This window comes from Anguilla rostrata, chromosome 6 (genome assembly GCF_018555375.3).
Source record: "Anguilla rostrata isolate EN2019 chromosome 6, ASM1855537v3, whole genome shotgun sequence".
In the NCBI taxonomy this organism is placed as follows: Eukaryota; Metazoa; Chordata; class Actinopteri; order Anguilliformes; family Anguillidae; genus Anguilla; species Anguilla rostrata.
This window is the reverse complement of record NC_057938.1, coordinates 44,286,766-44,300,459: the sequence shown is the minus strand read 5'-3', so window position 1 is coordinate 44,300,459 and position 13,694 is coordinate 44,286,766. Positions and strand designations below refer to the sequence as shown.

Sequence of the window (13,694 nt, the reverse complement as noted above, 5' to 3'; positions counted from 1 at the left end):
GAAATGCGGCTGCACCGCGAGGCCCCTTCTGGCCCGTCAGTCTCCGGACCCAACGGTCGCCGCCTCCTCCTCTGTTTTAATCACCTCTGCGCTGCCGCTGCCCCGAAATGTCAGCCAAGCGTGCGTTTCCGCGGAGACGCACGCGCGAGCCCTCGCGAAGGAAAACTTGGCGACGGCGCCGAGGCCCTTGACCACACCCCCCGCCGCTAACTGCTCCCCGCCGCGAGGAGACGCGGTCCGCCTGTCCGAGATACGATCTCGCGTGGCCCCCCGACGGCCCTTCGTCGGCGAAGGGATCGATGGGAGGAGGTCAGGCGAAGCCGCTTCCCGCCACCAGCGGGAGTCCCTTGAGCCGACACCGCGGACGTCGCTGTCACCGGCGCCAGCGGGGAAGGGGTCAGCAGAACTCGGGAGAAGGACCGAAGCGAGCCCAGAGGCGTCTCCCCGGGGGGGAGTGGGGGGGACGGGGGGGGGACCTGTCTTTGGGCACACAATGGCCGCCGCGAGAGAGCAGGTCGCATCACAGAATTGAATTTGCAATTGAGAATTGAATCGATCCGCCCGTCCTGTGAGTGCTCGGCTCCCCGATGTGAGCCAGGAGAGAAACCGTGAATCGATGAAGCAGCTCAGGGCTTAAAAAAATATATAATAATAACAATAATGATCAAGTAAATCGCACGCCTGTGAAAAGAATAGAATCGGTCGGTGAGCCAGTTTTTTCTTGTACTTTTTTTCCGAGCGAACGCGCCGGGGCTATCGAGGCGCTTCTGAGCAGCCCGGCGTTTTTACAGCCGGTGCTTTATCCTCTCCTCTGGGAAGGAACGAATATGGGAGCACAACAGAAGATTGATCGCGGTAATGTGCTTAATGTGCATCCCGGACCAGCTGTCCAGAGGTGGCACAGCAGGTGCGGTTTTCGAACCTCCGTTTCCTCCCGTCTCCGTGGCGAGCACCCGGCTGCCGTCTCCCTCCCTCTCGGCCCCTATGGCCGCGGTGACAAATCGCCGTGGCAGCCGGCTCGGTATTTTGGTTTAATTCTGATTTATCGCCCGCGAGAGCGGCGTTGCTTTAAATTCCTGCAGCGTGACGCCTCGTTTCTTTTTTTTTTATTTTAGCCATATTTCATCCCTTCTTTTTCCTTTTTTTGTCCTTATTTGGCCATTATATGGAGCCTGGTGCTATCGGCGCGTCGTCATTTGTCAGTTTAGAGGGGGAGGGGTGGGGTGTGGGGGGGGGGGTACTTAGTTGCTGCACTTCATTCTGCAGTCCTTCAGCTGACCTAGCACGTTAGCACGTCCGCGAGCTACGTCGACGACCGCGGGCGCCCGGTCAACCGGAGAAACCGGGCCTCGCGCCTTGAGTCGTGCCAGAACGCGGCCGCCTGGAAAACCGCCTCGCTCAGACGGGGCTGCAGGCAATCTGGCCCGCGACGCGCTCCGCTGCATCGAGGGACGCTAGCGCTCCAGCCGGGGGCCCCGCCCGGAAGACCGAGCGTGGCGACGCTAACCGTCTCCCCGTCGTCCGGCGTGAGCCGGGCTCAGCAGTCTGGGCCGTATTTTCTGACGCGGGCGGTGAAATTATCCGTGACGCGCCGGGGCCTCGGGGACCGGCCTGCATCCGCGGCTCGAGAGCCGCCGGTGGCCGCGGAGCCGTTGGAGCAAATGGAATATCGATAGCGTTCCTCTCGTTTCGTCAAGCACACGCGCCTAGAGTTTCGCGGGTAATGGGCTGCGGCTTTCGGGGGGATAAAATACGGCCGCTCCCGAAACGTAATACCCCTCCCGGCGAAGGGAGGAAAAAAAGAAATCACAGGTATATAGAACATTGAGACCGTGCAGAAAGCGCAGCGGCAATTTAGCCTCTCCCCGCACAAAACAAATGGACAACCCCTCGGCTAATCTGCAGGCTGCAAACAACCTGCGGCAGCTTTTTTTACATTTCCTTTCAGAAACGGAGCGCTGTGATCTTCACGAGCCGCGCCGCTGATGAAGTGCCGCGCTGAAGCCCGCCGCCGCCCGTGTGCCGCGTGATTAAAAGGTTCAGCGTTTCTGTAACGTACGACGAAGCCCGCTGCTGCGGCAAGAGCTGTGCTGTTCGGTTTCCCCCGGCTCTTCTGTCTAGATCTGAAAACATCCAGGCCTTACAGGAGAAAAAATATGATTTGAAATAAACGAAATGAAAATATCCTGCCAGAGCGTCTTTTCAGAGGGAAAGGCTTGCGGTCCACCGAATCGCGCTGTGATGAGCCAGTCACCTTTTTTAACTCTCCGCTTTGTGAGACTAAAAAAGGTGGAATCGTAATCTCACAGACGAAGGAAATTTGCAAAGAGGTTTTATGTACTTGAGTCAAAACCAATCTGCAAGAAGGGAGATGGCCCAGTGAGTACGGTTGGCTTCGAACCTTCAGGCCAGAAGGCTTTCTGAGGGGAGAGGGAGGCGGGGGGGAGAGTGGGGGGTTTATGAGGCACGGACAGCCTGCAGTGAGGTGTTGGACCCAGTGCTGATGGAGCACAACAGTATTCTCTAATGGGCTGTATCACTTCTCAGTCCTCACTGAAAAACACACGCATATGCACACACGCACATACACACTCACGCGCACGAACATTTCACAGGCGTAACCTGTTTGTTTTCTTCTTCTGCCCTTTTTTCAAGTCCAAGTGTCCCTGGAACATGGGAATCGTCCCCAGAGTTAATGCTGTTTGGAGATTCTGGGTTCGTTTGAGGGGAACACTTGTCAGGAAGTTAAAGGGACTGAAGCGCTCAGGCTTTCCCCATGCCCAATGCGCCTCTTTTGACCCACGCCCGCCATTTCTCCCCCGAACGACAGGAGCACCTCGCTGTCCGTCGTACAGCAAATAACCCATAACCATACAGCTCTGTTTATCTATGTATTCGAGGTTCAAACCGAGCGGTTTGAAAGTAAACCGTTTCTCCCTCCGTGTCTAAGCCGGCGCTTTTACCGCGGCAGCAGGCTGGGCTCCTGTTACTATGGAGTGGCGCGGGCAGATTGCCTGGCTTCGTCCCAATCCCTTCTGGAGCGGCTCTCGGCTCCGCCGCGGCCAGGAGCCGCCTAACGGGAGATCTGTCGTTTACTACGTCCGTTTTTTTTTTTCGGCGGGCGTCCTCCCCCTTCCAGCCCTCGCGCGAATAACCGCTCTCTAAGCCGGCCGTAAAAAAATAAATTAAAAAAACTCATCCCGGTAAGCGTAGCGTCACGGCGCGCGCGCCGCGTCCGCTCGCCGTTTGGCCGACGTCCTCGGCCTCGCTCCGGCGCCGTGCGTTCCTCGCCCGTTTCCAAACCCCCCTCGTACCGTTACCGAATCTGCATTGTCTGTTCCCCCCCCCACCCCCCACCCCCGTGACATCACCGAGCGAGAGGGTCGGGTTTTTTTGCGCCTTCCGCGATTGGCCGCGTTCCCACGGCTGTCTTCGCCGGCGCCCGTGCGTTCGTCTGTTGCCGGAGCGCCCACGCTCCCAGATCCCGGTTACGTGCGCAAAAAACGCTGGGGTTCACTGGTTAGTCAGTCTCTGCCTCCTCACGCCAAGCCAGAGTGGTCTTTAGATAGTGGCTATACGGCTAACTGTTAGAATAAGGAGGGCTTGATTGTTACAGTGACAGCGACGGTTGGTGGTTCGATGCCTGCGTTTCCTCATTTTCTTTTGTTAATGGGCCCCTGTGTGCGTAGCATCTGTGCTACCTTTTTGAATTATAGAAATGTATAGCCAGTGTTATAATAATGTATCGCCAGTATTCTATGGATAGCAGCTTGAGAGTATGTCAGTCTCCTTTTTTTTTCTCTGCACATTTCTCCATACCTCGCCTACCTTTGCTTTCTCTGCAGTGTAGATTAGAACGGAGTTTTCAGCTGGACTTCCTGTTTGAAAACATTCATCTGTAAAAATTCATAAACTGCTCGTGTTTGAATGTTTTCCCCCTTCACCGTCGAGCTCTTGTCTTGTAAATAATGCACGGCCCCAAAAAGGCTCAAAACAACAAAATGTGTTACCCTGTAAGGAGAGCTTTCTGGCGCGTGTCATCTGACACCGCCTCGCTGGGGGAAAACCGCGTATCTCGGGCCTTGTCGTCGCCCAGGTAATCATTTATACATTCTTTTCCCCTCTGAATTGCTGTCGATATCCTAATTGTCTCCCTAATGGAACACAGCCATTGTGTTTCCTGTGCTGCGGGCCAAGGGAGGGAGTGGGAGGGGGGAGTGGGGAGTGGGGGGGGGCGGGTTCCTCTCCCTGTGTTAAAAGGTTTATATCTGAAACAAGAACACTGCGGGGGGGGGCTGGGAGGTGGGGGGAATCTGAACCACAGGGCTTGGGGAGGGGGGCGGGGGGGGGTTTCTTCCTGAAATTCGCCCGGGGAGAGGCGGGTGCTTTGGGTCGTGTAATCAACTGTTTCCCCTCTCCATCTCAGTGCTGTAGGAATATGGCATCCTCAGGGGCGCGAACGCAGGCACCTTGCATCACTCACATCTCTACCGCAATACCCTGAGAGGCGGGAACCTTTGACTGTTACCAGAAAACAAAAAAATGTTGCTTTTCGGTCCATAGATTTTCTGTGAATCTCACCAGACGCCCTGTCAGCATTTCTAAGGCAGAGTCCTTTGGATCAGTTCCTATTCTTCGTTGTAAAAGTATGTGTATGTGTAGTTTCTGGCCGGACCGCAACAGCGGGGCCAGCCCTACAAACGCGAATGTCTGTGACTGAGTGATGAAGTTACACCATTGGTCGGCCGAGTTATGAAGGTACACCATTGGTCGGCCGGATCACGTGCCTTAGGTCCAGCCACATGCTAGGTTTCCTAGTCTCGTTTCTCTCTTCTCCAGTATATTGGAGTTCAAATTAACTGCTAACAAGTGCTGTGAGTGACCTGGAGAGCGGCTTGCGATTCCCCACCACGTCCGTCTCAGAAATCTGAAATCGTTAATTATTTTGCACTGATTGCTGGGAAGGCCTAATGTACGCGGCGGACCCCCGAGAAAATCCTTTGGCGAGAGACGCGCGCGTCAGTTATAATTGTGTTTCGCAGGCTCCCAGACTGACGCGCGTAGCCACGGTCAATTTACCCTTCAAGATAATTAGCCCTGCCCACCTACGGCTCGTCACATTCCTTTTGTTCGCCCGACAGTCGCCGTTGAGGGGAGGCCTTCCAATTAAAAAAACGCAATAAGCCGCTGTTCCCCCTAACGACAGCGTTAGCGCGAGGCGCACGACATTAGCGCTAACAGAGACCCGGTCCATAGTTTTTCTCATAAATGTTTTGTTTTTTTTTGTTGTTGTTTTTTTTTTTCTTTTCCCCCGCCTGCCATGAAATTGTTTGCCGGAAATATGAGAGCCGGAGCCCGAGAGGCACGGCGAGATCGACCGGGCGTCGTGTCGGGGATAATGGGGTTCGCCTCGTCCGAACCGGGTCTGCTTTCTTTTTCAGACCGCGGGCTGGTTACGTCCAGAGCGCCGCCCCCGCGCGCGCCTCCGACTGGCGGCCGCGCCGGTGAGATCCGCGTCCCCCCCTGGCGTCCCGAAACGCGGCGGCAGTCCATCGGGGGCCCCCCTGACGCTTGTTGGCAGCCTCTTAATCGCGTCGCTTAAACGGGAGAGAGCGCCTGTCTGCGCTGCCCGTCTCCAGAGCGCGTTCTCTCGGGCTAATAAGTGTCTGAAGTCTCTTCTGACGCCGTGAAAACCCCGGCATCGATTGCCGGTGCGTTGGTTCGCCCGGTCTGCGCTCGGAATGATCCGGATTTACGAGTGGCGGTGGGGGGCGACGGCATCGGTAAATGGCCGTCGTTATTTTTATTCATCGTCATTTTGTGGTCATAATTAGCGTGCCTCACAGCAAGAAGGTCCTGGGTTTGAATCCCAGCCTGGGCGCGGGAGTTTGCCTGTTCTCCCCGTGTCCGCGTGGGTTTCCTCCGGGTACTCCGGTTTCCCCCCACAGTCCAAAGGCATGCTGGTAGGCTAACTGAAGGCTTTAAATTTCCCATAGGTATGAGTGTGAGAGCGAATGGTCTGTGTGTGCCATGTGATAGATTGGCGGCCTGTCCAGGGTGTATTCCTGCCTCTCGCCCAATGCACGCTGGGATAGGCTCCAGCACCCCCCAGTGACCCTGCCCAGGATAAGCAGGTATAGATAACGGATGGATGGATGGATGAATGGTCATAATTTTAGCTGTACGAAAGGTACTTCCTCATAGTGCAGTTGTTATAAAGGCATTCGGGGGATCTACAGAACTGAATTTGGCAGATTCAACTATCAAGTTTGGCAGCCCAGTCGTGCCCGCCTGTGGTAACTCATTTTAAATGGCGACTGTCGGAGCTCATGCAACAGCTTCATTTGCTCGTGCTTTGCGATGGGACTGCATCAAACAGTCTGCAGAGTCTGATCCCGTCCAATCCAATAATGAACGAAGCTTTGATTTTGTTTTACTTTGAACGAGTGAAAACCAATCTCATGAATGATTTATAATGGAATGCGTTTCCGTCGGGGTTCGGTCCGATGAATTGAACGTCTGTGAAAAAATTTTTTCCACGTTGCTCAAGGCTACAGACGCACACAAACAAAGCTAGTGTGTATTCGACTGTGCTTTTTTCCATTAGACGCATAGCCAACGCCAGTAATTTCTCCTTTGGAAAGATTGTCCAGCCGTATTAATGGTGCCCAGCTAGCATACAGTATGTCCGTCTTTAAGGGACAGTGTAAGCACGGTAGCAGTTTGCTACGAAAGACTGACTGCATGACTGATTAATCTTTCAGGGACTGATAAATAAATATGTCAAAATAAAAAAAAATAAAAACGATATAATTAATTCCAGGATGCGCAGGCCATAATCAGTCGTGATTATGGCTGAAATCAGGGTAATGGGCCTCCAGGAGAGAGATTTACTGCAGGAGTCTAAAGCTCGGGGAGTTCAGCAAGGTCTTCTTTGATTAATACATTTATTTAGATAATGGCACGCCAGACTGTGAAACTCCTCTTCTCTTTATCCACTTCCCATTTCGCATTCTGTCTCGCCGTTGTGTTAGAGCACTGAAGCGAAATACCAGACAATTAACCAATAAAAAAGGGTTGAGTTTTTTTTTTTTAGGGAATGGCCCAATATTGAAAACATTGTACGCCTGGCAACATAACCTTGAACGGTTTGGGGGTGCTCGGATGTAATCTCCGGGTAGATATGCGAAATGACCGTGCGGTGCTGTTCATACCGCACGTCTCCCTTTTTATTTTGATGATGTATGTTACAGAGATGGTATTCCATCTTCCCCCCCTGGTCCACCTGCATTAATTGGCCATATGAATTTGAGTTTGAGGAATGCATTGCCTCGAGTGGTTTCACTGAACGCCGTATTTATACAACGGCACATGATATGTCCCTCCTGGAAGGCAGGCATTATCATTCGTCAACATGCACGGTGGCAGTAACTAGGGGGAAAAGAACCGTGTGACTCGAGGTACTGCATGTTCACACCTTTCTCGCCTGCAGGTTCTGATTTTTCATCCGGAACAGGCTGACGATACACGGATTGGAGTAGCCAGTCTCTTCAGTCCCGGAAAAACTCATTAGAAGAGCGTCCAGTGTTGGGTTTCAGGTTTATAGCATTTACAGGAAGCCATGTCCTGACCTCTGTCTGATTTGTGTTACAGCTGACATGGGAAAGCTGCTAGGCTGTACTATATCTCTCCTGGAGCTCTGTAACGCTAAAGAACGTAAGCAACATGTCACTGGGAAGATTAGGAGGTTGGCCACCCTCTTGGGTATCCAAGCAGGCTGTAGGCTGGTGCTGTTTCAATGTGATGAATTGGCCCTCTTCCTGTCGGCCTTTACGGATAAATTCAGCCTCTCGGTGTTTGGAACGTAACCTGCCCGAAAATGGTCTTGTGTTGCCAGTTGGATTTTGAATAAAAATAGGTGCGTGTCATCTAAAGTAATCCCAAAGAGACACAACTGTTTTGCTCTTTGCGCTCGTCCGCGCCACCATTAGTAATCTGCGTCTAAAACCCCGAGCAGATTGAAGGTATGTGAGCGTTTGGAGCGCTCGCCTATAATGGGAGATGACAGAGCGATGGCGTGTGTGATGGCAGGGGGGTGGGGGATGGGTGGTGGGGGGGGGGGGGGTGTTGTTTTGCCATTTGATTAGCAGGCTGTGTAGGTGCCTGACGTACGTGGGAGACTGTACTGATTCAGCCTTCAATAAAACGCTCGGAGAGAAAAAACGGGTCCGCGGGCTTGCGTCAAACTGTCAGTCATGATCACGCATTGATCGCTCGCTGTTTTCATCCGTCCTCCCAGAAAGCCATCTGTTCCGCCTTCCTGAAACGTCTCACTTCGCAACGACATTTCTTTTTTTTTTTCCCCCCCATCTTGCTTTTTGTTTTTGTTGTCTTTGTTGTTAGTTTCTTTTTTCTTTTCTTTTCATCATTTGCTCATTTGCTCTGTGTTTCTTTCTTTTTGTTTTTCAGCTCCTGGAAGGCAGCTTCACCTCCCAGGTCAGCCACGAGGTGGACGGACTCATCTTCCAGCCCATCGGGGTAAGTGCGTGAGGTCACCAGAGCTCAGACACGACTTGTTAGAACTTGTTCAGCACAAAAAAAACAACTGTCACTTTCCACGTTTCACAGTCACGTTTCAGCCACATTGATATTCAAAGTGTAACGATGGCGGCGGCTCACTGTGTCCTTGGTGTCCTTGGCACGCCCTGCTTTTTTATCTCTGCGCCGAAAAATTGGGGGTTCCCCTTTTCCTCTGTCTCTATCTCTCTCCCCCAAGCCCCCCCCCACCCTCACTAGTTCACCCATGATCTGAGCTCTGGCTTTGCTACCGCTGCGTAGCCCCGTGCTCTCAACCTGGCCCGAGCGCTTCGCAACAAACCAAGCGGTGGAGTTTTTCTGTCCCTGCGACAGCCGCATCAGTATTCCCCTCATGTTCGCGGGAGGAAGCCGGGCCTTTTTTCGCTCGATTGCGGAGCGGGGCGTCCGCGTTTGACACCCAGGCCGCGCGATAAGAACGACCGCGGCGGCTGAGCCGTTGTTTTTTTTTTCCTTCGCCGGAGCGGAAATGGACCGCGGATACCGCTCGGCTGCTCCCCGCCGGTCTCTCTCTGCGGTTTTGGAGGACGGCTGCTCTTATCTGCTCGATTAATCCCCACTTTATGTCTCCATCCTCCAAATCACCGAGGGCCTGGCTTTATTATTTCCACTGGCCTCTATTGATTCGGTCCCTTTGTGCCGTAAATAGCCGTTATTTACGTAACGCGAAATTTGGAGGTGAATTAAGCATGTGATGGAAAATAGGTTTTTCACAATGCGATAACAATAGGGAAGTATTCCGTTATCGTACAGGGGAGGTAATCTATGAAATGGTAATATCGAACGCAATAAAAACGTGCACTGAGGCAGTGAACATGAATAGTTATGAGTCGAAAAGTTTTGTTTTAACTTTCTCTTCCGGCACTTTTGGTATTCATGAACTATATATAAGCCGCGGTTCGAGGCTTGAAAAAAACCGGAGCATTCCATGCCGGGCTTGAAAGGTCAAAAGGAAAAATTACAAATTATATTCGAATCCCACTGCGAGTGAGTGAACTGAAGCCGTTACAGGTGAGACGTGTTTAAAAAAAAAACTGAGCAACTGAGTTTCAGATAGAAGGGATTTGTCAAACACATCTCTGTTGCTGAAACACGGCAGAATTTTTAATGGAATTTTGATGAGGAAACCGATTCTGTGGAGTTAGCTGGAGCGTGTGGCCAATTTATTTTGATATTTAATTAAAGAATTCCTACACTACTACATTCTCAGTGCTAATATTTGCTAGAATAGAGCTTTTTTCCCTAGAGCGAATTGGCCAGTTGTAAGCAGGTAAAGGTATTCGAGAGTTGTTGTTTCTCTCTTGGATTATTTTGCAAAAAACATATCTTGTACAGGTGGTGCATTCATATTCATATTACAAGATCTGTTCCACATACCTGCTGTTTTTAAGAAATGTAGTTTTATCATTAGGTTGAGGTTTGTGGAGCTTTCATGAGAAGATAGATACTCTTGTCCTAATGGGAGCCTGTCAATACATCAGAGACAGTGAACTCTAAACTAACCTCTTATGAACGGTGATGGTTTATGAAAGATATATGAGATACAGTTGCGAAGGAGTTATATGTGTAATGGAAAGAATATAATGGACTGCGTTATTGATTTTTAAAGGTTATGGAAAGATATTTTTGCGCGTATTTATTTATTTATAAGAACTTGCCCCCTTGATTAAAAATTCCCCTTCATTTTAGGTGAGGGATGCCATGCTGTTGCTCTGGCTAAGATCAGTAAATAATATTGGGTCAAACAGAGTAGATTAAATTCGGGATGACAGATTATTACCAGACGCTGTACGTGCGAAGTGTAGCGGAAGCCTGACAGGGAGAGCGCGATGATGGATGGAAATAAGCGAATACCCGGGCGGTATGCACTTCCGGGGCTTCGCCTCTGTCACTCAGACGGAACGATTTACGGCGTCGCTTGGCGTTTTTGACGGAGTAGATCTCGCCGCCTCGTCCCCTGGAAAGCGTGTAGCCGGTGTGCAATGCCGACCGTCCGTTTGCTCGTTCGCGTGTGGTGTCAGGTTCTCATATGCGTTCTGAAACGGGTCTCCAAAGTCTCCAGACCGAGACGGATCAATGGCACTTTTGGGCAATCGGCAAAGTGATTTCAGAGACATCGTGCTCGTTTGAGCGATTAAAATAATTACTCTTGGGTGCCTAGCGATCCTTTGAAAGATTCAGTCGCACAGAATTCTTCAAAGCGGGCGGTCTCTGTGATTGTTCTTCCCTTGATCAATGCATGTGATTGAGTGTAATTTGATATAACTGTGCAGCGAGGGACCCCGGGGTCTGGCCAGGCTTAGAAGTTTCAGTTCTCTGCTTCTCAGTTTGCAGTAGCAAATAAAATTGCCACCGCACGCTGGATCCCAAATCTTACTTTCCCATCCTTGATATTTTCCCTCCCATCTCCAGTTACATTGTTTTACGATGGGAAGTTCTGGTTCCTGGTGGAAGAAAATCTGCCACTGCTGCAGCACATCTTATCTCTTTAGCTAATTGACTGGCAAGGTGTAATTACCCTGAAATTAATTACCGGTTGCAATGAGAAATAAAGGAAGAAGGCTTAAAAGGATTTGCCAAAACAGTTTTCTTAGCTGCAGTTAAGATCAGCTCCAGGTAATGAAACTGGAAAAAAATCAAAGATGTATGACCTGAGAGAGTCTTCAATTAGTGCGGTTTAAGTTTGAGGGGAGGTTGAGATTAATACAGTCAGTTTTTTAAGACGTGCATTACTCTTCCAATCGTCCCAGATTGTGTTGACTAACTCTTAATGCTTCAAAATCTACTCAATTCCTCTTGATGAGGTTGATCACACATATACTTTTGTTCGGTTATTACAATCAGATCTTAGGTCTGAATTTGGTGCAGGACGTGCTTATGAGTTGAATAATGGACTTGATTTGGATGCTGGGAATACTCTGGTCATTTGGATAATGGACCTGATTTGAGTATAGAGCATACTCGGGCCATTCCGATAATGAACCTGATTTGGGTTTAGGGTATACTCAGTACATTTTGGACAGTATACCCCAACTGTATAGAATTAACCCTGGCCGTCTTGGGTGTATCCAGACCTCATTCAGTGTAGGGTGGACAAACGTGTCCCCACATAGAAGGACAGTTTGTCATCTTAATCGCTAGGCGCTACGAATGTGCGTTTGATGCACAAACAGCTTTTTGCATTACTGGCAGACAAATTGAGTAGCAGGTTAACCACCACCTGTCAATGTCGAATTCAGCGCTGTCTGTTCGCTCAGTTTTAATCAGTTATCCAGTTTTTTTTTTTTTTCACAAAATGACACCCAATGCTTTGGTACATTTGTTTACCGCAATGTGTCACTTGGGAAGCCTTGTCTTTTCCTCTCCTGACAAAGAAGAATTGAAAGTTGCTTCTCTGTACTCCTGGGTTTTTTTTTACAATGACGATCGGAGCCAGTCTCTGAAGTAGCGAAAGCTCCACAGATGTCTGTTAATAGCAGGTACCACAAGAAATATGCAAATTCAGGCTTGGGCAGTCATAATGCATTCTACTTTATATGCAACAAAAATGACTGCTGTTTAAGAGCGGGTTCTTTTTCAGGCTAACAGATAGATTTATGCGTCATTTGAATTGTTAATTTCGCAGGCGGCGCCTGCTTCCTCTTGCAGCTGCTTGCGAGGGTAGTCGTGCGTTTCTCTTTTTTAAGCCCTTGGCCCCCAGTTTTCTTTTTCTCTATTTCAGGAATGGGGTTGGCTGGTTTGAGGGGTCGTCAGATGGTGTTTGCAGACAGCACTTCTTTTTTTTTTATGGCTAATGTTTTAAACGCCACATCATCCCGATTTTATTTTTGTTTTCTCTTGCGGTTTTATTATTTAAATATGACTTGGTGTTTAATCTGAGTAAGAAAACTTGTAAGATCGTCATACTTGTTCAAGCGTGCCTGTTTATTAGTCACCGGAATTACTGCAAAAGATGTTTTATAATCGTCTAATTATATAAACCAGTTTGAACTGGGATTCCTGCTGATTTTTTTTTAATAATAAATGCTGCTTGGGATATTTTTGCCAACAAAACCCACCAGCTGGTGTTCTCTGTTGAGGGGGGACAAAAACCAGGAGGGGGCAATTCTTGAACATCTACCCTCCCAGTGAATTCAACAAACATTCAGCCTTGAAAAGTATTTTCCCCTTCCTGATTTCCTCTATTATTGCGTATTTGTCTCACTGAATGGTTTCAGATCTTTAGGCAAAATGTAATATTAGACAAAGGGAACAAGAGTAAACGCAGGACACATTTTAAAAATGATTATGTCTGTCACATTGTGGAGAAATGTTAGGCCTTCAGACAAATGGGTCGTTTGAGCATGAACCACTCATTTCAGGTCTTGTCACAGCACCTCTACTGGGCTACTCCAAAGTTTGATTTTGTTTCTTTTCAGCCATTCAGATGTGGACTTGTTTTTGTGTTTTGGATCATTGTCTTGCTACATAAGCCAATTATGCTTCAGCTTCAGCTCTCAGGCAAATGACCAGAACCTTCTCCTTAAGGATTTTCTGGTACAGAGCCAAATTCATGGTTCCTTCAGTAATGGAGTGTCGACCAGGTCCTGAGGCAGCAAAGCATCTCCACACCATCACACTACCGCCACCATGTTTGACTGTTGCTGTGATATTCTTACTGTGAGATGCTGTATTTGCTTTACGTCAGACATAATGGGATCTGTGTCATCCAAAAAGTTCCACTTTTGACTCATCACTTTTGATTCACGAAACATTATCCCAAAAGGCTTGGGGATCATCCAGGTGCTTTTTTGCAAATATGAGACCAGCATTGATATTTGTCTTGGTTAACAGTGGTTTCTGTTATGCTACTCTCCCATGAACCCCATTTTTGTCTTTTTCTTATTGTGGAGTCATGAACAGTGACCTTAGCTGAGGGTAGAGAGGTGGTACAGAAGTTTCTCCACTGTTCCAAGTGTTCTTGATTTGGAGATAATGGTTCTCACTGTTCAGTCCCAGAGCCCTAGAAATGGCTTTGTAACCCTTTCCAGACTGATACATTTCAACAACTTTTTTTCCTCATCATCTCTGGAATTCCCTTTGATTGTGGAATAGTGTGC

At 49.3% G+C, this 13,694-nt stretch overlaps 1 protein-coding gene across 1 annotated transcript in view; it reads left to right on the top strand.

Annotated features, from left to right (window-relative positions):
- Window positions 1-13,694, top strand: part of rngtt (RNA guanylyltransferase and 5'-phosphatase) — a 97,910-nt gene that overhangs the window by 56,438 nt on the left and 27,778 nt on the right. The window contains exon 12 of the mRNA XM_064339935.1: window positions 8,470-8,538. Within this exon, the coding sequence (XP_064196005.1) occupies window positions 8,470-8,538 (69 nt within the window). The remainder of the gene's footprint in view (window positions 1-8,469; window positions 8,539-13,694) is intronic.